Source organism: Neofelis nebulosa, chromosome 1, assembly GCF_028018385.1.
Source record: "Neofelis nebulosa isolate mNeoNeb1 chromosome 1, mNeoNeb1.pri, whole genome shotgun sequence".
NCBI lineage: Eukaryota > Metazoa > Chordata > Mammalia > Carnivora > Felidae > Neofelis > Neofelis nebulosa.
This window is the reverse complement of record NC_080782.1, coordinates 97866881-97891769: the sequence shown is the minus strand read 5'-3', so window position 1 is coordinate 97891769 and position 24889 is coordinate 97866881. Positions and strand designations below refer to the sequence as shown.

The 24889-nt window shown below is 35.1% G+C and overlaps 1 protein-coding gene and 1 pseudogene across 5 annotated transcripts in view; both read right to left on the bottom strand.

Moving 5' to 3' along the window:
- The window catches only part of AP3B1 (adaptor related protein complex 3 subunit beta 1), a 267617-nt gene that overhangs the window by 149049 nt on the left and 93679 nt on the right, over nucleotides 1-24889 (bottom strand). For all 5 annotated transcript variants that reach the window (XR_009261343.1, XM_058729003.1, XM_058729014.1 and 2 more), the window contains one exon: nucleotides 1251-1406. Coding sequence is in view for 4 of the 5 variants with exons in the window: in XM_058729003.1 (XP_058584986.1) it covers nucleotides 1251-1406 (156 nt within the window). In the remaining variant the exon portion in view is untranslated. The remainder of the gene's footprint in view (nucleotides 1-1250; nucleotides 1407-24889) is intronic.
- On the bottom strand, nucleotides 1623-7511 carry LOC131511140 (large ribosomal subunit protein uL22-like; annotated as a pseudogene).

The window sequence follows — 24889 nt, the reverse complement described above, 5'->3', positions numbered from 1 at the left end:
AACATTAGTAAAATAATATTTTTTATTACTGTGTATGGTTATTTAATAGTGATATAGAAATTAAATTGAGGTATAAGAAAAAAACTTCTGCTGATTACTAGGATACATATACAAAACTCTAAGCTCTAAATTCACAAGCATCAGAAAACTTAAAGTATTTCAAGTACAGTTCCACATTTTCTAAGTTTTTACTAGTTAAACAGTAATTAATTAAGAACACTTTTAATTAAAAAATATTAAGAAAATGTTTTACTTGTCTCCATCTAACGTTTAGATATAACTTCCAGTTGACAGGTAAAACAGGGGTACAGAAGAAAAAATTAAATAGCACTATAAAGAAGCAAAGAGAAAACCCAGAAGAGTATTCTGCAAGACTTGAGAGGTTTAAAAACAATAACAACCAGGTGCAAGAGATACTGGTTTAGATTATCTATTTATAAAAGATAATTTAAGATAACTTGGCATTAAATGAGATGAAATTTTACTGAAATAGAGAGGACTGACGAGGGAAAAAAAGATTAAAAAGTACTATATACAGTATGATTTTTATCTTAGTTTAAAAAATACGTATGTGTAGATATACACACATGTGAATATACGTATATTTATGCAGAAAAAGGATCTGGAGGAAAATGCATCAAGATATTATACAGTGATTTCTGAATGACTGGAATATGATATTTTAAGTTTTTTAAATTTCTGCTAGTCCCTACTTCCTGACTTTTTATTGTGTACATGTATTGTTTTGAAATATAAAGTATATTTAAAATAAGAAGACGTAAAACAAAATAAAACAAGCTCAGGACTCAAATGAAGATGATTTTTAATTGTTAGTCAACCCTACCAACTAAAATTTATTACGTATGTGGTGTTATGCTAAGAGCTTTTTTCTATGTTAGCCTCTTAAAAATTCTTACAAGGTTCATATGAATATTATGGACTGATACCAGATTAAGTGCTCTGAACTACAACTAAGTAACAGAAATATGCAGTCTTCCAATCCACTGAGAAACATCTTAGGAAAAGCCAATTAACAAAACCACAAAAAAGTAAATGAAGTCCAGTAGGTATATAACTACCAAGCCAAGTAATCTAATAAAAGCCTGATTTTTGATGTATAAACAAATAAACAAACAAATGATCCAGTAGCACACTAAAAAATAAAGACTTGTTTACTGAACTTACATACTTTTAACCACTGTTAAAAAAAAAAAACAAAAAACCCATGATTTTTGTAAGGTTTAACATACCGCTGCATTCCTACTCTGAAGTAAAGGCTTTGTATTCCGAATTAAAAGTCTATGGTCTGGATCCATAGTATATGACTTCTTCCTTTTGTCAGTCTTTTCCTTCTGGTCATCATCAGAGTCATAGAAATTCTTTTCATCGTCTTCTAAACCGTCTTCCTATAAGAAACAAATAAAAGAAAACTTTCTTTTTACCATCTACTGTAGTATTTTACTGAAGAATATTACTGTTAAAGAGATTTGAAAATACTATGCTACCTGCATAAAAGAAAGGCCTTGCTTTTTATAACAATGTAACTGTCTTTTAGTGCTATAGATAATACTTCTTTTATATTACATAGTAAACCTCTGAAAATATTAAATCCTCACAGATATATCTATAGCTGACCAAAGGCAAAACTTGAACATGAGACTCTAACAAAGCCTATAAGACGAGACTACCTAAAACTTGAAAACTATTTCCATGCATTATCAGTCAGTGTGTAACTGGATCAAAGGGTCAGAATAAAGAGAAGTGTTTCAACTGCAGCACACATAAAAGAAATCGCAATAAAACTTGACAGGTTAAAAACGAGTGATTAAGTAACAAGTCTCTGTGTTGTCAAGAAAAACTCTGTTTGGTACCTATATATATCCAGGGGTTGATTCTATATTTTTGACTTGTACTTTTAACTTGAATGCGTTAGTATCTCTGCCAATAAAATCTGCCTAGAGGCATTTAGTCTTAAAAACAAACAAAAAGCATACAAAGACAATACTATCCACCTCGATCTAATCCAACGATTGTTTACAGGTAATTTCTGTTATCAAGTACTACCTGAAACACACTTTCTACTGTTGAAAAGATGGGAGTAGATGTACTTTTCCCTATTCCTCTCACTATGTACAACTAGAAACGGGAGATGTTACATATGAAACAAACTTAAGCAGGGAAAGGGAGAGAGAAGAAAGACTAGATATGGACCCCATGACCCGAAGAATGAAACAACAGTAAGTTCCTTGGATTTTCATTTTCAGTCATATATCAAAGCAGCTGAGCGCTAGAGAAGCTGATAACCCAAAAACGCCAAGCACAGATGAAACAAACCCTCCAAAAGCCTACTGTCTGTAGCCAAAGGACCAAGAAAAAGAAAATCTAGCACGACAAAATTTTTCAGAAAATAACTGCTCTCGTACAGCTACTGATAGAGGGAAAAAAAAACTAAGGCCTCATTCCCACCCCTACTGGCAAAGGGTGATGTGGGAGCTTCCCCAGCTATAATGAGATGCCTCAATCAACCCACTGGGGTGATGTCAGAAAAGGCCTCCACAGCCCAAGACTTTAATCTCCACCAGGAGATAACAAGGCATCCCCACGGTGTCAATAAAGACAAAGCAGGTTACTTGCATATCTAAGTCCTCCCATCAAGAACAAAGTGACCTCAACCCTCCCTATTGAGCTAGTGTAAGAAAATACTGAGGACACTCAAGACTTATAGCACCACCACCCAGTGGTAACAAGGACACTATCCCAGGAAACATGGGGAACAACGAGGCATTTCTATCCCTCCCCGCCTGAGAGCAATCAGGAGAGAATTAGTAAGCAGCCAGAAATCCCCCATTTACCCACAGTAACAGCGAGTGCAACCTCCCCGACGTATCAATGGAGGCTGAGTGGGGAACCTGGACTGCTACCATGATTAGCAGTAAGAAGGCGGCATGCACTCCACCTTTCCTTAATGAAATAGTATCAAACAAACCCAGCTAAAACAGAAGATCTGAATAAGATCCAGAATCTCATGATATTCAAAATGTCCAGGTTTCAATAAAAATTATTCATCATTCCAAGAACCAGGAAGATCTCAAACTGGATGAAAAAAGATAACCAGTAGAAGCCAACACTAAAATGATAGGAATATTAGAATGATCTGATTAAAATTCTAAAGCAGCCATCATAAAAATGCTTTAATGAGCAACGAGGAACATTCCTGAAACAAATGAAAAAACAGAAAGTCTTAGCAAAGAGTTAAAATCTGAAGAAACAGAATATATAAAGATCTCATGGTTAGTGAAATCAAGCCCCATGTCGGGCTTTGTGCTGACAGCGTGGAGCCTGCTTGGGATTCTCTCTCTCTCTCCCTCTCTAAAAATAAATAAATAAACTTTAAAAAAGAAAAACACAAGAATCAAAATTAAACAATGACTACAATCAAAAGCAGTATTAAGGGAAAAAAGGAACCATCAGTGAACTCAAACATAATGAAATAGAAACGGCCCAATCTGAACAACAGCGAAAAAACAGACTGAGGACAAAGAAAAAAAACAAAAACAAAACTTAAAAACAGAACTTTGGGGACCTAGGGAACTATAACAAAATAACACCTCTTGTCATCTGAATCTTGGAAACAGAAGAAAAAGCGTGGGGCTGAAAAAGTACTCTGAGAAACAATGGCTGTCTGCTTTCGATTCTGTGTCTCCCTCTCTCTCTGCCCCTCCTCTGCACACTGTCTCTGTCTCTCTCAAAGATAAATAAAATTAGAAAGAAAGAAAGAAAGAAAGAAAGAAAGAAAGAAAGAAAGAAAGAAAGAAAGAAAGAAAGAAAGAGAAAGAAAGAAAGAAAGAAAGAAAGAAAGAAAGAAAGAAAGAAAGAAAGAAAGAAAGAAAGGCTGAAAAAGTACTCTAAAAAATAATGGCTGGAAAATTCCTACATTTGGCAAAAGAAATAAAACTACAGATTGAATAAGGTCAGTAAACCTTAAGTAAGGCGGACATAAATCCATAACAAGACATATTAAGTCAAACTTCTGAAAACTAAAGACAAAGAAAAAAATCTGGAAAGCAGTAATATAGAAATGACACTGGAGAGGATGAGGTAATGAATCAGAGTGATTAGTGATAAGGATGAAAATGTCAGATAGGTTTAATAACTACTCAGAGGCTGAAATCAACAGGATGCACTGAGTGAATGTGAAGGAAGAAATAGAAACACTTAATGAGGATACCCCAAATTCCTAGCTGGGATAACCAAGCAGATCATGATGCTACCAGGTAAGCTAACCTTGTCCAGGAGGGAAACAGTCTCTCTCTTTTTCAAGGCTGCTTGCTATATAAACATCCTTAAAATATAGTCCAAAATAAAACCTACCAATGCTTTTTACTCAGATGAGCTGTAAAAATGAAGGAAACCCATGACGGACCCATGAAGGAACCATTTCATTTGTTCATGACTAACCTGCTTCTATTCTTCCAAGTGAATGTTCTTTCTGTAAATTCACAAATTCCCCGCGGCAAAAGAAAATGTATAATTTTTGTGATCTCTAATCATTTTTACTTTAACATGGCAGAACAGTTTTTAAAAGTTATAGAGTTAAGTAAAGAGTTCCTAAACTTGACACCAAAAGCACAGTCCATAACAGAGAACATTTGGATCTCATCAAAATTAAAAACTCTTGCTCCATGAAAAACCCTCTAAAGAAGAATAAAAAAATTCTAGACCGGCAGAAAGTATCTGCAACCACATATATGACAAAGGACTAGTATCCAGAATATAAAGACAACTCCCAAAACTCAACAGTAAGACAAAAACACAAAAAAACCCCACAATGAATTCAATTTAAAAAGGGGCAAAAGGTATTGTTATGGACTGAACTGTACTTCTCACCCTCCAAATTCACATGTCAAAGACCTCATTCTGGAAGTGACTACACATTAAACTAGGACCTTTAAAGGAGTAATTAAGTGTAACTGAGACCATCTGGGTGAGACCCTAATCCAATAGGACTGGTATCCTTATAAGAAGACACCAATGGTGGCACAGAGAAAAAACAAATGTGAGTACATAGTAACAAGACAGCCATCTGCAAGCCAAAGAGAGATGCCTCAGGAGAAACCAAACTTGCCAACACCTTGATCTTTAACTTCCAGCCTCCTAGAAGAACTATGAGAATGTGAGAAATAAATGGATTCATCAAGTCACCCAGTCTGGTATTTTGTTATGTCAGATCTAGCAAACTAATACAGACATCAACAAAGAACTCTTTGGAAACAAAAGGAGTTTTTTTTTAAATACCCACCTTCAAAAGTAAACTAGAAATTATAACATTATCTGTACTTCCCTAATGATAAGCAATACTGAGCATCTTTTCATGTGTCTGTTAACCATCTGGATGTCTTCTTTGGAAAAGTGTCTATTCGTGTCTTCTGCCCGTTACTTAACTGAGTTTGCAGGTATGTCGTTTGCAAATATCTTCTCCCATTCCATAGACTGCCTTTTAGTTTTTCTGACTGTTTACTTCACTATTTGAATGCACAATTCAAAATAAACTACTTCAAGTTGACCCTTGAACAACATGGGGTTTAATGACCCACACACAGTTGAAAATCTGAGTATAATTTTTGACTCCCAAAATATGTAACTACCAATAGCCTACTGTTAATTGAAGCCTTATTGATAACATAAACAATCAATTAACATATACTTTGTATATGTATTACATACTGTATTCTTACAATAAAGTTAACTATATAAAAGAAAATGTTAAGAAAATCATAAGAGAAAATACACATACAGGACTGAATGAACTACAGTTACTGAAAAATACCTATGTATAATTGACCTGCATGGTTCAACCTGTGTTGTTTGAGAGTCAATTTTACTTTTCTCCCAGTCCTTTAAAAGAGAGAAAAATAAAAAAAAAAGAGAGGACTGTAATTGAAATAAGTAATCTTTTTTTTAATTTGCATTTATTTTACGCAGAATTTACTCCTGGCACCTAAGTTTTTGTTTCTTCAGTTTCTTCTGGGATGTCTTTTTCTTCTGCACAACCTCCTTTTCTGGTGTAGAAACAACCTGATCTTTTATAGTAAATATCATGTCAATGTGGAAGGGACAGCTCATGTATGGGTTAATCTGACCATGAGCCCTATAAGTTCTATGTTGCATCTTGGGGACTTTGTTCACCTGGATGTGTTCAATGACCAGAGAATCTGTACCTAAACCCTTAAGCTCAGCAATACTCTCTGCATTTTTAAGCATGTGCAGTAAAAATTATAGCACTCTTTTTAAGTCAGCGACCCTGTGTCCAGCCCCACTATTTTTGGCCTGGGCACACCTACCAACTGCATCATCGTAGTGATGGAATGGCACAAATTGCTTCTGTGAAGTGATATTTTTCAGATACTTGGTGGCTTTTTGGATATGCATACCCTTGATGACCTGGGTAGTTTCATCTGTGTTCTTAAAGTGAACATGAAGACTTGAATCTCTTGATCTGCATGACTTTGTAGGGTTTTCTGGGTAAAGTGAAAAGTGAATGATTTTCAGTAATCACCTCAGGCCACTTATAGCAAGAGGTGATACACTCTTAAATCAAGGCCAGACTTGAATGACTATTCCTTTATGGAGCTCCAAGCCAAACCAGTTCTGTTAAGTGCATTAGTAAACTAATATAATGATACCCAAATAATCATGTCCTCTAAGCATAAGCACTCACCTACCATCTTTAGTCAACTTTAATCAAACGTTCAAGCTCTACTTGAAATTGATACATGATGAAAATGCTGTATTAACACCCTCTAGCTACCAAAATCCTCATGCACATAAAAAGCTGCTTTCACTAAGTATTTACTCATTTCATGTCTCCTTCATTATTAACACAGTTTATTAAAGTTCAATTATATTATTTTAATAAAAGACATATTTGCATCGCTTAATTGATAAATGAAGGGCTGATGCTTTTATGAGGTTAATGAACAAGACAGGGCTTCCACACAGAATGGGAACCAATCTCTAATAATTTATATCTGCATCTGTGCTGCTGCTGGCTATATTTTCGCAGGTTTTCAATCCATCAGAAGAGACATTAGCCCTAACAGAATGGAAGCTAGGTGCATACAACCGAAATGGGTATATACTACATCACACCACTTCTCTAACAGTGCTGGCTCTATGACCATGCCAAATTACTTGACCTCTCCTTGTCTTCATTTATTTGTCTATAAAAGGGAATAAAAGAAGTATCTGTCATAAAAGTGTTTATAAAGATTGATTCGTTTAGTGGAGATTATACAAGGCACACAATGCCTTATGCATATGAAACACTCAAATAGTATCTATTACCACTGCTTTGGTTAAGAAATTTTCTTTCTGGTGGCACTTGGGTGGCTCAGTTGATAAAGCTACTGACTTCAGCTCAGGTCATGATCTCACGGTTCATGAGTTCAAGCCCCAGACTGGGCTCACTGTTGTCAGCATAGAGCCCCCTTTGCATCCTCTGTGCCCCTGCTCTCTCTGCCCCTCCCCCACCTCAAAAAACATTTTTTAAGTTAAAAAAATAAAAAGAAATTTTCTTTCTAGAAACCACATAAAAAAAAAAAACAAAACCATTAGGGGCGCCTGGGTGGCTTAGTCGGTTAAGTGTCCGACTTCAGCTCAGGTCACAATCTCGCGGTCCGTGAGTTCGAGCCCCGCGTCGGGCTCTGGGCTGATGGCTCAGAGCCTGGAGCCTGCTTCCGATTCTGTGTCTCCCTCTCTCTGCCCCTCCCCCGTTCATGCTCTGTCTCTCTCTGTCTCAAAAATAAATAAACGTTAAAAAAAAAAAAAAAGCAGGGAAAGAGGGGCTTCTGAAATACATTTGTAATTTCTATTTCTTAATTTCTTTATTTCCTGATAAAGCCATTTGCTTCTGCCACATGTACATCACATATTTCTACTTCAATAAAAACTTTTAAGGGGCAGCTGGGTGGCTCAGTAGGTTAAATGTTTGACTTAGGCTTAGGTCATGATCTCACAGTTTGTGTGTTCAATCTACATACGACTCTGGGCTGACAGCTCAGAGCCTGAAGCCTGCTTCGGATTCTATATCTCCCTCTTTCTCTGTCCCTCCCCCACTCGCACTTGGTCTGTCTCCTAAGTAAACATTAAAAAAATACAAACTTTTAAAAATATGCATATAAGAAAAGACACAATGATGTGAATATAAATCAAGAAAAAATATAAAAACAGAGGAGCACCTGGGTGACTCAGATGGTTGAGCATCTGACTCTTGGTTTTGGCTCAGGTCATGATCTCCTGGTTCCTGAATTCGAGCCCCTTGTCGGGCTCTGTGCTGACAGCACGGAGCCTGCTTGGAATTCTCTGTCTTTTTCTGCCCCATCCCTGCTCACACTTGCATTCCCTCTCTCTTCCTCTCTCTCAAAATAAATAAAAAATGTTAAAAATAAAATAAAATAAATAAAGAACAGAGAAGACAGAAAACGAAGATAATAGACAAAAATTTAACATGGTTATAAAATAACTATGGATAATACGTTCAAGAAATTAAGTGAATAAGATCGAGAGTCTGAAAAGGAATTCAACACAGTTGTCTTTTATAGAAAAATAAAATTCACTTTTTAATATCATTTTGACATAAGGTGTTACAACTTCAGCAACTACTTGTAGAGTTAATACAGCAATCTTTTGAAATCTGACTAACTTTACATTTGTCATAATTTCAACAGATCAGAAAGAGGAAAATTTGTGCATAGAGATAACAGCCCAGATAATAAACTTTAAATATTTCCATGCATATTTGAAAGCAGTACTTAGAAATATTTTATTTTTTAGTATCTATTTTCAATGAAAAAAATCTTTTCAAAATAAAATAGAAGAGTGGCACTGTTTTGGTTTTTGGGGGGTATAGCTGAAACACAACATTACACTAGTTTCAGGTATGCAATATAGTGATTTGACTATGCTACTCTCGCCACAATTCCAGCTACCATTTGTTACCAATATATCATGATTACAACATCACCAACTATATTCCCTAGGCTTTGCCTTTTATTTCCGGGACTTATTCATTGCATAACTGGAAACCTCTATCTCATGGTCCTCTTAACCCATTTGGTCCATTTTGCCTATCTTCCTTCCTCTCTCCTCCCCTCTGGCAACCATCAATTTGTTCTCTGTATTTATAGGCCAGATTCTACTTTTTCTTTGTTCATCTGTTTTTTTAGATTCAAATATGAATGCAATCATATAGTATTTGTCTTTCTCAATCTAATTTCACCTATCATAATAACCTATGGTCCATCCATGTTGTCACAAACGAAATGATCTCATCCTTTAAGAGAGTATAGTATTTCTATGTGTGTGTGTATGTACACACACATCCTTGCCCATTCATCTATCAATGAACCCTCAGGTTGCTTCCATGTCTTGGCTATTGTAAATAAAGCTACAACAAACACAGGAGTGCATATAACTTTATGAATTAGTGTTTTCATTCTCCTTGGGCAAATGCCCAGTAATGGAATTATTTGATCATATGGTATTTCTATTTTTTAATTTTTTAGTCAAATTGTTTAATTTTTGTAATTTATTCTGTACCTTCTAATATATTTCTTATCTAAAAACTGATATGAAGCAGTTTATGTAATACATCTATGAATACATTTATGTAATGCAACTGTGAATTTACAACTAAGTAGAAAGGCCTCTCCTACATAACTGAGGGGGCTATTATGAAGCCTTTAAAAATTATCCTAAGGTCCTTATTCAGAGTATATTATACATATAATTTTAACCATCTTAATAATCTGGTTTTCTGATATACAGATAATTAAAGGTAAAACTTAAAAAGAAAAAAGAAAATATATCTTTCATTCTCTGTCAAGGAACAGGAAAACAGAAATGTGTTTTTACAAGTGTTTACATCAATATGATTAAAAAAAAAGCATTTATTATATTTATTATTTCTATTGAGCCTGGAGAAATGCATTACCACAATGGGGTTTCTAATGGATGGTAATTAAATCATTTTATATTGTGGTTTATGTTGGCAATTTTTAAAACCACATGGTCATTGAGTAATTTCACTTTTACCTGAATAAGTTGCTGAAATGACTTATAAAAAATAGAAACATTTCAAAGAAATCTGACATATAAAAAAAAAATCAATGAACCTTTAAAAAACTGTTCTTTTGCACCTTGGGAAAATGGATGGTTCCAAAGTTATAGAAAGTAAAAAATAATTTAAACAAACTCCCTGAGGCCAAAGCTGAAAAATTTGGGTAACAAAATAAATAATAATAGTATTAGCTTATCACCCACAGAATAAAATAAGTATCTCTATGCCCATAGTTATATAAAGAAATAACTAAAAAATACATGAGAAAGAAAAATCAGGTGTTTTTACAGAAGAACAAACAATGCCTTTGCTAATATCAGGTGAATGTGTACTGGAGACTTGAAATGTTATTTCTATAAGAGCACCAAGGCGATGAGCATCTCAAACAACCAACAAAGAATTAAGGATACTTTCCTAAGAAAAACTTTAGGTGACTCAAAAAAAAAAAAAAAAAAAAAAGCCCTAGTTAATCAAGAAGCAAATACATAAAAAGTATGTGATAAAATTCATAAAATGAGTATCATAAAGCTGTATCTATAAACGAATTCTACATTTTCCTGAGTTTACAATATGTGTGTGTGTGTGTGTGTGTGTAAAATAAAATTATGTATCACAATAGACTTTCTCTATCTTTTAAAAAAAGTATACATTCAACCTGAACCCTCACTCAAAAAAAAAAAAAAAACAACTTTAACTCTCTTTTAGGAAACAGGAACCAACTTAGTTTCCTCAAAATGAAGATACTGTGTTTTAGAAATTCATTCTGAATAGGTATAAATGGAATTATATCTAGATATAATTATACAATAATCTATATCTAGATATATAGAACATCATGAATTTTATAGAAAATCTGGAAGTAGAAGTGGAAAGGGGGATAAAATTAAAACGAGAGTATGATGACTAGGTGATGCATACAGGGGTATTCAATGGACTGTTGGCTACCTCTGTGATTCTTAAATTTTTTCATAATTAAAAATTTAAACAGTGAGTTTGACTGCATGATCCACTATAAAGCTATAAAGTAATCAAGTAATATAAAAGTAAAAAGTAATTAAGGCAATCCATTACTAGTGAAATAGATAAACGTGACTCAACAGAGAACATAAAAATAGACCCACAGGCATGTGGGGTCAACTGATATTTGACAAAGGAGAAAAGTCAATACTATGGGGAAAAAGGTAGTCTATTCAACCAATGGTGCTGGAACAACTGAACATTTACATGAAAAAAAAAAAAATGAAGCTAGAACCAGACCTAATACTCCAAAAGCTCATTCAAATAGGTTTACAGGCAATTAGAAACAAAAAACTGTAAAATTCTGAAAGATAACATGCAAACTCTAGATGAACCTGGATACAGTGATGACTTGGAGATAAAACACTAAAAGAAGTAATTCATGAAGGTGGATTTATTTAAAATCAGAAATATATGCTTTGCAAAAGACAATGTCAAGAAAAAGGGAAGACAAATCACAGATCTGGAGAAATACTGGAAAAGACACATCTGATAAAGGGGTTGTTATCCAAAACAGGAAAGGCTTTTTTTATTACTGATTTGTACTTAACATACAATACCACATTTTCAGGTGTATGACATAGTGATTCAATATTTTTACACTTTACAAAATGATCACCTCATACTACACAAACTTATTACAGTAGAATTGACTATAAACTCTATGCTTATATTACCTCCCCATGACTTACTTATTTTATAATTAGAAGTCTCTACCTCCTAATACCCTTCACCAATTCTATCCATCCCTGAAACTTGCCTGTCTCTGGCAACCACCAGTTTGTTCTATCTATAAGCCTGTTTGTTTTGTTTTGTTTTGTTTGTTTTGGTTTTTACACTGTATATGTAAATGAAATCATACAGTATTTATCTTTCTGTCTGACTTATTTGAACTCAGCATAATACTCCCTAGGTACATTCATGTTATCACAAATGGCAAGGTTTCATTTTTTTATTAAGGCTAATTATTTCACTCGTGTGTGTGTGAGAGAGAGAGAAAGAGACAGACAGACAGACAGAGACAGACATCTTTATCCATTCATCCGCTGATCAACACTTTTAGATTGATTCACTTTTAGATTACTTATCTGGCTACTGTAAACAATACTACAATGAACTTAGGGGTGCAGATATAACTTTGAATTAGTGTTTTCATTTTCTTTGGATAAATTTCTCAGAAGAGAAATTTGCTGGAACATATGTTGATTCTACTTTTAATATTTTGAGGAACCTCTACACTGTTTTCCACAGTGGCTGTACCAATTTACATTCCCATTAATAGTACATTAGAGTTTCTTCTGCACTTCCTCACCAACATGTGTTATTTCTTTCTTTTAGATAATGGCCATTCTGACAGGTGTGAATTGGTATCTCATTGTGGTTTTGTTTATAATTCCCTGAGGATCAGTGACAGTGAGTATCTTTTCATGTGCCTGTTAGCCATCTGTATCACTCTGGAAAACTCTATTCAGGTCCTCTGTCAATTATTTAATTGCATTTTGTTTTACTACTGTTGACATGTATTGAGTTCTTCATATATTTTGGATATCAATACTTTATCAAATATATCATTTGCAAATATCATTTGCAAAATATCAGGTCCTACATTTAAGTCTTTATTCCATTTTGTGCTTATTTTTGTATATGATGTAAGAAAGTGACCCAGGTTTTTTTTTTTTTTTTTTTTTTTTTGTAGCTGTCCAGTTTTCCCAACACCATTTACTGAAGAGACAGTCTCTTTCCCATTGTAGGTTCTTGCCTCCTTTGTCACGAATTAATAGACCGGGAAAGTGTGGGTTTATTTCTGGGCTGTATTCTGTATCACTGATCGATGTGTCTGTGTTTGTGCCAGTACCATACTGTTTGAAGTACTATAGCTTGTATAATAGTTTAAAATCAGGAACCATGATTCCTCCAGCTTTATTCTACATTCTCAAGATTACTTTGACTACTCAAGGTCTGTAGAGGTTCCACACAAATTTTAGGATTATTTGTTCTAGTTCTGTGGGAAATGCCACTGGTATTTTGATAGGAATTGCAATAAATTTGTAGATTGCTTTGGGTAGTTTGGATACTTAACAATATTAATTCTTCCAATCCATGAGCAGAGTATATCTTTACATCTATTTGTGCCATATTCAATTTCTTTCACTAATGTCTTAGACTTTACAGAGTAGAGGTTGTTCAACTCCTTGATTAAACTTATTCCCAGGTATTTTATTCTTTTGGATGAATTTGTATATGGGATTGTTGTCTTAATTTCTCTGCTAGCACATTGACAGTGTACAGAAACAACAGATTTCTATATATTAATTTTGTATCCTGGAAGTTTATTGAATTTATTTATTGCTTCTACCAGTTTTTTGGGAGCCTTTAGGGTTTTCTATCTAATATCAGGTCATTAGCAGTACTGACAGTTTTACCTCTTCCTTTCCAATTTGTATGTCTTTTATTTCTTTTTCTTGCCTGATTGCTGTGGCTAGGACTTTCAATACTATGATGAATAAAAGTGGCAAGAATGGGCATCTTGCCCTTATCATGGAGGAAAAGCTTTCAGATTTTCACCCTTGAGTGTGATTTTAGCTGTGGATTTGTCATTTATGGCCTTTATTATATTGAGGTATGCTCCCTCTATACCCACTTAGTTGAGAGTTTTTATCATAAATTGTTCTCGAATATGTTCAAATGCCTTTTCGGCATCTGAGATGATCATATGAATTTTAACCTTTGTTTTACTAATGTGGTATGTATCACAATGATTAATTTGTTAAACCATCCTTGCATCCCTAAAATGAATCCTGCTTGGTCATGGTTTTATGAGCCTTTTATATATTCTCGGAATTTGCTAATACTTTGTAGACGATTTGTGCATCTACATTCAACACAGATACAGCCGCCCCCTTTTTTTTTTTTTGTAGTATCTTTGGTTTTGGTATCACAGTAATTCCGGCCTCATTAAATAAATTTAGTAGTTCTCCTTTCTCTTCAATTTTCTGGAATAAGTTGAGGAGGACAGGTATTAACTCTCTTTTCAATGTTTGGAAGAATTCACCTATGACATCTTCTGACCTTCTGGACCTAGACTTTTGTGTGTCTTTGATTAGCGATTCAATTCATTATTTATGATTGATCTATTCTGATTTTTATCTCTTCATGATTCAGTCTTCAAAGATTATTTCTAGGGAAATTTCATTTCTTGTAAGTTGTCTAATTTGTTGGCATATAACTGTTTATAATATTCTCTTGTCATCCTTTGTATATCTGTGGCATAGGCTGTAATTTCTCCCATTTCTAATTTTGCCTCTTTGGGCTCTTTTTTTTTTTTTTTTTTTTTTTCTTGATGAGTCTGGCTAAAGTTTGTTGATTTTTGTTTAATTTTTCAAAGAACATGCTCTTAATGTCATTGATCTTTTCTATTTTTTTAAAGTCTCTGATTTATTTCAGCTCTTTATTATTTCCTTCCATTAACTTTGGATGTTGTTCTTATCTAGTTCCTTTAAATGCAGAATGTTTGAAATTTGTCTTTTTTCATGGGGTAGGCCTGTATTACCAAGAACATCCCTCTTAGAACTATTTTTGCTTTGTTCCAAATATTTTGGAATGCTGAGTTTCCATTTCATTTGTCTCAAGGTATTTTTTTATTTGGTCTTTGAATTTTTCAGTGACCCTCTGGTTGTTTAGTAGCATGCTGTTTTGTTGCCACATGTTTGTGTTTTTCCCAGTTTTCTTCATGTAATTGATTTCTAGTTTCATACCATTGTGGCCAGAAAAGGTGTTTGTTATGATTAAAATCTTAATTTTATGGAGACTTGTTTTGTGGCTTAGTTTTTGATATTAGAGTACTACTACACCAACATTTTTTCATATCAGTTTGCATGGCATATGTTTTTCATCCTTTCACTTTCAGTCTGTATATCTTTAGATCTGAAGTGAGTTTCTAATAAGCAGCACTCAGAAGGGTCATGTGCTTTTATCTGTTCAGCCACACTATGTCTTTTGAATGGAAAATTTAGTCCATTTACATATAAAGTAATTAGTAACAAGTATGTGCTTATTGCCATTTTGCTAATTGTTTTCTGATTTTGCAGTTCCTCTCTGTTCCTTTCTTCTCTTTGAGAATTGTTAAATTGATCACTTTCATTAGTGTTAATATTTACATTCTCTTTTTTCATTTGTGTATCTTTAAGTTTTTTTCTTTGTGGTTACCATGAGATTCCCATATAATATCTTTTTTTTTTTTTTTTTTTTTTTTTTTTTTACAGAGGGGAAGGCACAGGGGTAGAGTAAGAAGGAGAGATAGAAAGAATCTTAAGCAGGCTCCACACCCAGCATGGAGCCCAATGCAGGGCTCAATCTCACGAGCATGAGATCATGACCTGAGCTGAAATCAGGAGACCAAAGTTTAACCTACTGAGCCACCCAGGCACTCCTTCCATATAATAGCTTATGTATGCAAGTCACTTTTGAGAGTAAATTAATGTTGAGCACATTCCAGAGCTTTATATTTTACTACCAGCATTTAAAATTTCTGTTGACACATTCTATATCTTTTTATTTTAGGTATTCCTTAACTAGTTAATGTATCTTTAATTAATTTTACTACTTTGTCTTTTAACCTTTGCACTTGCTTTGTGTTTGATCCACAACCATTATTATTTATTTACTTTTTCTGGAGAGATTCTTACTTTTGTATATTTTATTAGTAATTAGTGCCTTCTCTTTTTACCTCAGAGAAGTTTCTTTAACATTTCTTGTAAGACCAGGTTAGTAGTGATGAACTCCTTTGGCTTTTGCATATTTGGAAAAATCTTACTCTATCTTTCAATTGTGAGTGATAACCTTACAGAGTTAAAAACATTCTTGGTTGGCCATTTTTCCCTTTCAGCACTTTGGATATGTCAAAACTAGTCCCTTTTGGCCTGTAAAGTTTCTAGTGAAAAATCTCCTTATGGCCTTACAGCGTTTCCTTTGTTATAATGTGTTGCTTTTCTCTTGCTGCTTTTACGGTTTTCTCTTTATCTTTAGTTTTCACCATTTTAATTATGTTTCTCAGTGTGTTCATCTTGTTACTCTCTGGGATTCCTGGACCTAGATGTCTCTTTCCTTCCCCAGATTAAAGAAGTTCTCAGGCATAATTTCTTCAAATAATTTTTCTGACTCTTTCCCTCTCTTCTCCTTCTGGGACCCCTATAATGAAAATGTTACTCTGCATGATGTTTTTAGAGATGTCCCATAGGGTATTTACACTTCTTTTAATTTTTTTTTCATTTTGCTGCTTTGGCTGCTGTTTTGCAATGCTTTGTCTTCTAGCTTGCTGGTCTGTACTTCTCTTTCAACCATTCTGGAGCTGGACCTGTCTAGTGTATTTTTCAGTTCAGTTATAAATTGTTTGGTACTAACATTTTCTATCTTGTTGTTGAAGTTCTTACTGTATTTGTCAATTCTTCTCCAGAGAACAGTGAGCACCTTTATCACCACTGCTTTGAATTATTAATCTGGTAGGTTGCTAATCTCCATATCATTAAGTCTTTTTTCCAGGAATTTACCTTGTTTTTGGTTTGAAACATGTTCCTGTTTCTTCATTTTGCCTTCATTTTGCCATATCTGTTTTTCTATATGTGTTAGGGGAAATGGCTCTCTCAGTCTGAGGACTGGTCATGTGTATAAACTGTTCCATGTGGATCAGAGGTGTAATCGCCATCTGGCAATTAGAGCTAGTCACTCTTATAGGCATCATTTACATAGGCTGCATGTGTCCACTGGCTGTCCACTGATAGGGCTGTGGCTGCTGCACAGGGACGTCAGTGTTGGAAACACTCACTTGACTTGGGGGTGGCTCAGTCACTGTGTAGGGTGAGCAGAGTTCAAGCTGCTAGATCACCCCAGTTACAACTCAGTCTCTACTCAAGGTGAGCAAGGCTAATGGCTTTAGTCTGGCCCAGTTTTGGCTGGAATACTGCACATGGAGGGTGGGGGTGAGGATGCTTGCCTGGCACTATTGCACCTTAGGTGTTAATGGGGTGAGCAGAGTGTGGGGTGCCTGCATAGCCTAGTTACAGCCCAGGGTGGACAGAGCACTCCCTCCAATGGTACCTGAGTAGAGGGAGAGCACCAAGAACAATGTCTGTCTGCTCTATCACCAGAAAGTTAAGATGAGATTGCAAAAATATTATCCACTAACACTTCCATCCCCAGATAAAACCCCTGAATTCCTATCTCTCTGGCAGACACTTTAAAATGAGTAAGTGGCAGGGTGGCTCAGTCGGTTAAGTGTCTGACTTTGGCTCAGGTCATGATCTCACGGTTCCTGAGTTCAAGCCCCATATCAGGCTCTGTGCTGACAGCTCAGAGCCTGGAGCTCGCTTCAGATTCTGTGTGTAACTCTCTCTCTCTGCCCCTTTCCCACACCCCCCCCCCCAACTCTGTCTTGAAAATAAATATTAAAAAAAATTTTTTTTTAAATAAAATGAGTAAGTGGGTCTCCCTTGTTTATGGTATGCACTAGCAAACTGTTGCTTTTGCACTTGATCTCAGGGCAGGTATGGTTTGCAATGAGCCCTCTAAGAGCAACATCTCTCTTCCCTATAGCTCTTTGATCACTACAGTTTTTTTGATTCTTTTGGTCTTAGTCCACATTGATTTTTAAAACCAGATTATTTTGGAGGCTTGTCTTTCTGGTCCCAGCCCCTAGGGCTAGGGTGCCCAAAATGGGATACTCCTCAAGGGAGAATCTCATATATGGGGGACCTTCCTGATTGCGGTGTCACCACATCTGGGACAGGGTCATGGGTGAGGCCATGTCTTGACCTTCCTATCCATCTTAATATGTGTCTTTTGTCTTTTGTTGTGGAAGTGTTAGACACCCAGTTCTCATGTTCTTTTCAGAGGAAAATTATTCTATTTGTAGCTATAAGTTTGCTGTGTCTGTGAGAAGAGATGAGTTCAGGATCTTCCTATGCTGCTGCCATCTTCAATCCCCCTAAATAAAAAAACTCTTAAAACTCAACAATAAGAGAGCAATCAACTCAAAAAGCAGAAGACCTGAGCAGACAACTCACTAGAGAAGATACACAGATGGAAAATACACATATAAAAATAAGTTTAACATGAAATATAATTAGGGAAATGCAAACTGAAACAATAATGAGATAACACTACACTCCTATTAGAATAAACACAATCCAGAACACTGACCACAATAAATGTTAATGAGGATGTGGGGCAACAGGAACTCTCAATTCATTGCCAGTGGGGACACAAAATGGTACAGCCATAGTGGTACAGCCACTATCAAAGACAATTTGGCAGCTTCTTACAAAATTAAATATATTCCTACCAAAGGATCTAGTAATCAAGATCCTTGCTTGGTTCATATTCGAATGAGTCCACATAACAACTCAAACTCAAATGAGTCCAACATAAAAATCACACACACAAAAAGCTGGTTTATACCAGCTTTATTCATAATAACCAATTCTTACAGCAAACAATCCTTCAGCAAGTGGGAAGGATGCATACATTGTGGTACATCCAAACAATGGAACATCAGATGGTACTTAAGAGAAATGAGCTACAGAGCCATGAAAAGATGTGGAGAATTCTTAAATGAATATTACTAAATGAAAGAAGCCAATCTAGAAAGGCTACACAGTGTATGATTCCAACTATATGACATTCAGGAAAAGCAAAAGTATGGAGATAGTAAAAATTATTGATTGCCGGGTTGGCAGAAGGGAGAGGGACAACTAGGCAGAGGACAGGATTTTTAGGGCAGTGAAACTATTTGCTATAATACTACGATGGTGGAGTCATGTTATACAGAAAATGCAACACCAACAGTCAAAACTAATGTAAACTATAGACTTTGTATGATAATTGATGTATTAATATACATTCACTAACTGTAATAAATGTACCACCATGGTACAGAATGCTGATAATGGGAAAGGTTGAGTGTATAAAGAAAAAAGGAGTACAAATGACCCTTGAACAACACAAAGGCTGGGGCACTGAACCCCCACATAGTTAAAAATTCCAAGTTTAACTTATGATTCCCCCAAACCTTAATGACTAATTGCCTACTACTAATCAGAAGCCTCATCAATAACATAAAACCAATTAATACATATTTTGTACATTATATTGCATTATATACTGTATTCTTACAATAAAGTAAGAGAAAAGAAAATGTTATTAAGAAAATCTTAAGGAAGACAAAATACATTAACAATATTGTAATTACCAAAAAAAAATACATGTACGTAGAACCATGCAGTTCAAACCTGTATTTATCAAGGGTCAACTATATTTGGGAACTCTCTGCATTTTCTGCCCTCTTTTGTTACGAACCTAAAACTGGTCTAAAGAATCGAGGGTAATTTCAAAAAAGAACCAGAGGAGGGAAAAAGAACCACTGAATTTACTATGTGAACCTCTCTCATATGAAGATAGGTCTCTCTTCATTTTGTACAGACCACACCAAATGGTAATATAAAAACATCAGAATAAAATAATCTTTTCACTCTGGTCTAAAATATTTACTTTCAGTAAAAAGAAATGTTATTACTTTAAATATTAACTTTATGAAGGCAAAAAATACCTTCTACTCCATAAAGTGTATTTATAAAGGCATAGTTTATACATCTTTAAAGTACTGTGATTATTATTACACAGACTCACGGAATAAAGAAAAGTGTAAAATTATACTTAAGTAGCAATACTCTATACAATTTTTTTATCTGACACTCCAAACACAAATGTTCCACAAAAACTGTAATAAGTCAGTGTTTAAACCCACAATTTTTTACTCTGAATATAAGCTTTGATTTTAAGAGATCTTAGGATACAGAGAGACTTGCTCATTTTATCTCAATGGATTTACTACAAAATAAACACAAACTATGATCTTTATGTCAGTTCATAAGGAATAACAAAATATAAAGAAAAAAATAAAATTGACAACAGTTAAGAACTGCATAATGTAAAATCTGCTTATATATAAAAATTGATGAAAGAATCAAATATTCCTGAAAAACATCTACTTTTGCAACATGTGACCAGTAACACTGGAATCAGTAGAAATAAAAAGCAACTTCAGCTTAAGTAATCCATGATGTTAGTAAAGCACTTTCACAAGTATCTTACTGGATCCTTAAAACAACCCCATGAGGTAAGCAAAGCAGGTATTCACCATCTTTTCCACAAGACGAAAGACCTGAAGTACACAAGTTTGTATGCATTTATCAATAATCTCACAGACTGAAAGTGGTGGGGCCAGGATTTTACCTCAGAATCATTATTCTTCATCTTGTCATCTTTCTCTCTTTTATTACCTTGGAATTTACAGTAGTCAAGAAAAAGACACTGAATATATCCACTTGCCTTCTGAATTCAGTGATAGCCTGGAGGGCACTAGCACCATCTAAGATTTGTACCAGGACAAAACAATCTACAATCTGCTGTGGACACAGACTATCATCTCATGTTTAAAAGCTATGCAGGGGAATACAACATGACATTCTCATGCAATCCATGATACTTGTATTAGCATAGTAACAAAATACCACAGATTGGGTGTCTTAAGCAATGGACATTTAATTATCAGTTTTGGAGGCTGGCAAGTCCAAGATCAACATGTTAGCATATTGGGTTCCTGGTAAGAACCTACTTCCTGCCTTGCAAATGGCTGCCTTCTCATTAGGCCTTCACATGGCAGAGAAAGAAAGCAGCAGCTCATTGGTGTCTCTTTAAGGACACTATTCCCACAGTGAGACCTCCTACCCTCACAACTTCATTTAAACCTAATTATTTCCAGGGGCACCTAGCTGGCTCAGTCAGTAGAGAATACAACTCTTGATCAGGAATGTAAGTTCAAGCCCCACAATGGGTGTAAGAGAGTACTTAAAATAAATAAAATCTGGGGTGCCTGGGTCACTCAGTCGGTTAAGCATCCGACTTTAGTTCAGGTCATGATCTTGGGGTTCATGGATTCGAGCACCACGTCCGGCTCTGCTGCTGACAGCTCAGAGCCTGGAGACTGCTTCAGATTCTGTGTCTCCCTCTCTCTCTGCCCCACCCCTGCTCGCACTCTGTCCCTCTCTCTCTCTCAAAATTAGTAAAAACATTAAAATATATATATATTTTTTAAATAAAATATTTAAAAAAAATAAAGCTAATTACTTCCCAAGTCCTCACCTCCAAATACCATCACTTTAGGGGTTATGACTTCAACATATGAATTTGGGGGAACACAAACATTCAGTTCAGAGATACGATAGCAATATACCGGTGGTATATCTCTAGGATATTGGGTTAGATGTGCCTAGCAAGACCAGAGCGGGTAGGTGATTAGCAATATCGTACTGGCTTAGTTAAATTAGCTATTCAGTATGGATAGCTAATGGACACCTTACCAGAGAAATGCATTCACTAGGGAAAAAGGGTCACGTTTAATAAAAGTTTAAATTTAATATTTTTCTCAAAGGAAAAAAAGAAGTCATCTCCCTCCCCCAAAATTAGGTCTATATAAAACAAACCAGGATATGCATAGTGGTTTGAGACTTTTTTCCTTTCGTGTGGTAAATGCTATGCTCTTCAATTTACATGTTTTATATCACAGCCCAGTGACCACTATGCCACACAGGTGGAAGTGTGGGTTTGAGGACCATTGAACACTGAATCTGCCCCCATACATCACAATTACAGAAACACCTGTGCCCAGTAACTTTCTGTTGAGCCTCTATGAAAATTCACAATGTTCAATTGCCCACAGCACTTTTCATTTCTTATGACTAAATGATCAGCTCCAATACATAAGAAACAAGCTTTCTGAATGCAGCAGTTTCCAAACTTTGTTACTAAGGAATCTAGATCTATATAAGTCATTTCTTCAAATTTTTCTGAAATAAAATATAATGGGGAACTTAAGTAGGGTTCCAAGACATGAGAAAGAATGGTCCTAATCATCTGAAAACTAACTAATCCCTATCTAATGATGGGGAATAAATATGAATTGCTTTTTTGTTAAGCAGAATACATTTTAGAGTGGTTCTCATTCAATCATAAATTATGAAATAAAATTAAAATCAACCTAAGTAGAACTAATCATGATTCCTCATGTATTCATTCTTTCTTTACCTTAACCCCTGAAATAGAGAAAATACACTAGAGAAGGTAAATGTCTACTGAACTGAAACTGAAAAATGTAATTCTCCTTTACGACAATGAAAAAGAAGAACAGGGTTAGAGCAGAGGTTATGAAATATTTGTGGACATTTCATGGAGGAGGCAATAAATCAGAAAAGTTTCTTTTTTTTTTTTTAGTCTTATGGGGAACTCTAAAATGTAAACAGAAAAAAAAAAATATATACCGTAGATAAAGTAAGGTAGATAGGGATCCAGAAAACAACAATTTAAAAACTTTAAAAAGCAAAAAATCTAGGTTATAAAAACTCTTTAAATAGAAAATTTTAAACGGACCACTTATTTTTCATTAACTCCAAAATACTGATATACCTAAATTAAGTGATATCCTTTGAGTCACTGCTAAAAGTTATGTAAGCAAGTTGTTCTAAAAATAATATATGGAGGGGCGCCTGGGTGGCGCAGTCGGTTAAGCGTCCGACTTCAGCCAGGTCACGATCTCGCGGTCTGTGAGTTCGAGCCCCGCGTCAGGCTCTGGGCTGATGGCTCGGAGCCTGGAGCCTGTTTCCGGTTCTGTGTCTCCCTCTCTCTCTGCCCCTCCCCCATTCATGCTCTGTCTCTCTCTCTGTCCCAAAAATAAATAAAAAACGTTGAAAAAAAAAAATTAAATAAAAAATAAATAAATAAAAAAATAAAAAAAAATAAAATAAAAAAATAAAAATAATATATGGATAACCGGTCAAATACAGAGCTAACAGTTAGAAGCGATTGTTTAGTGAGTGGAAAGTGGAGATAAGAAGGGGGAAAAGAATATATTTATTACACAATGCAGCAATTCCACTCTTACAGAAATAAAAACATACGTCTACACAAAGACTTTGTGGCACTGTAGGCAAAGGTTTACATAAAAGTCTGTCTATGACTGCCAGAGACAAAGAGATAGATAATTTGTGTTTATGTGTTACAAAAATTGTATGTTAAATAAAGAAAAAAAAGAAAAGGCATAATTTATAATATTTACCCACATATATACCATTTCTTTCATTCTTTATTCTCTTCTATACCATGTTACCAGTTCTCTTGAACCTAAACAATGTCTTGTAGTATTTCTTATATATTTCCCATGTATGAATTTTTCAATTTTGTTCATCTGAAAATGTCTCCATTCCATCTTTATTTTTGAAGATTAGATTTGTTCAATACAGAATTCTTTGTTGACAGTTTTTCCTGTCAATAATTGAAAGATGATATTCCATTGCTTTTTAGACTCCACTGTCTCTAATCAGCAGTTAGCCATATCATTGTTCTTCTATATATAATGTATTATTTATCTCTGTCTCTTTCACTGTTTTCTTTTTCCCTTTCGGTTTCAGAAGTTTGACTATGATGCATAGAAGTGTGACTTTTTACTTGTTTTGTTGGAGAATTTGATAAGTTTCCTGGATCAGTGTGCTTGGATTTTCCCCCTTCAACTAAATTTGAAATTTTTCAGTCTTTATTTCTTCAGGTATTTATTCTGTTTCATTCACATTCTTTACTCTCATTCTGGAACTTCAGTTAGAAGCATTTCATTCTGTTCGATATTATTCCACAAGGCTCTCAGACTCTCCACTTGCTTTTTCTGTTTTTCAGACTGAATAATTTCTATGATTTACCTTCAGGATTCTTGACTCTTTTACTGCCTCCTTTCAGCTGTTAAGCCCATCTACTATACTTTTCATTTAATCATTGTATTTTTCAGCCCTATATTTTCCATTTGGTTCTTTTTTTAACTTAAAAAAATGTTTATTTATTTATTTTCAGAGAAAGAGAAAGCGAGCAAGTGAGGGGCAGACAGAGGGGGAGAGAGAGAATCTCAGGGCAAAGTCCAATGCGGAGCTCAAACTCAAAAACCCTGAGATCATGATAGGAGCTGAAACCAAGAGCCAGATGCTTACCTGAATGAGCCACCCAGGCGCCCCTCCATTTGGTTCTTTCTTATGGAGTCTTCTGTCCTGTTAAGATTCCTCATGTATTCATTCAACACGCTGATGTTGCTTTTAGTATTTTGGCCATAGATAGAACTGCTTTATTTACCTGTAATTGCCTTTTCTTGACTATCCTGAGGTGACTTTCTACTTGACTGTTTTTTCTCTTGAGCAGCAGTTATTCATTTGTTTCTCATGAGCACTGATTTTTTCAACGTACATTCTGGATACAATCAACCACACACTATAAAAGTCTTCCTCACAATGTACTGAATTCTTCTGAAGTATACTGATATTTGTTATAACTAGTGTGCTACTGATCTCAAACTCCAAACTCTGTCTGTCTTAATGTGGCCAGCAAGGGGAATGTCCACTTAGCTTTATCATCTTCCAGGAGCTGCTTTTTTACTACATCCACTGGAGTCTTTCTCATACATCTCCACTTTATTGTTCAGCCAAGGATTTGGATGCTGTTTACATGCATTTCCAGGGGGTTCATCCTTCTGTGGTTCCCACACCCTTCTGGAACTTCCTCCGAATTGTTAGGTATTCTGCCAGTCTTGAAGTCTGTTCTCTGACAGCTGGGTAAGCAAGGCTGTGGCTCTTTCCATTACCGTGTATGTTACAGGAGTGACCTAAGACAAAA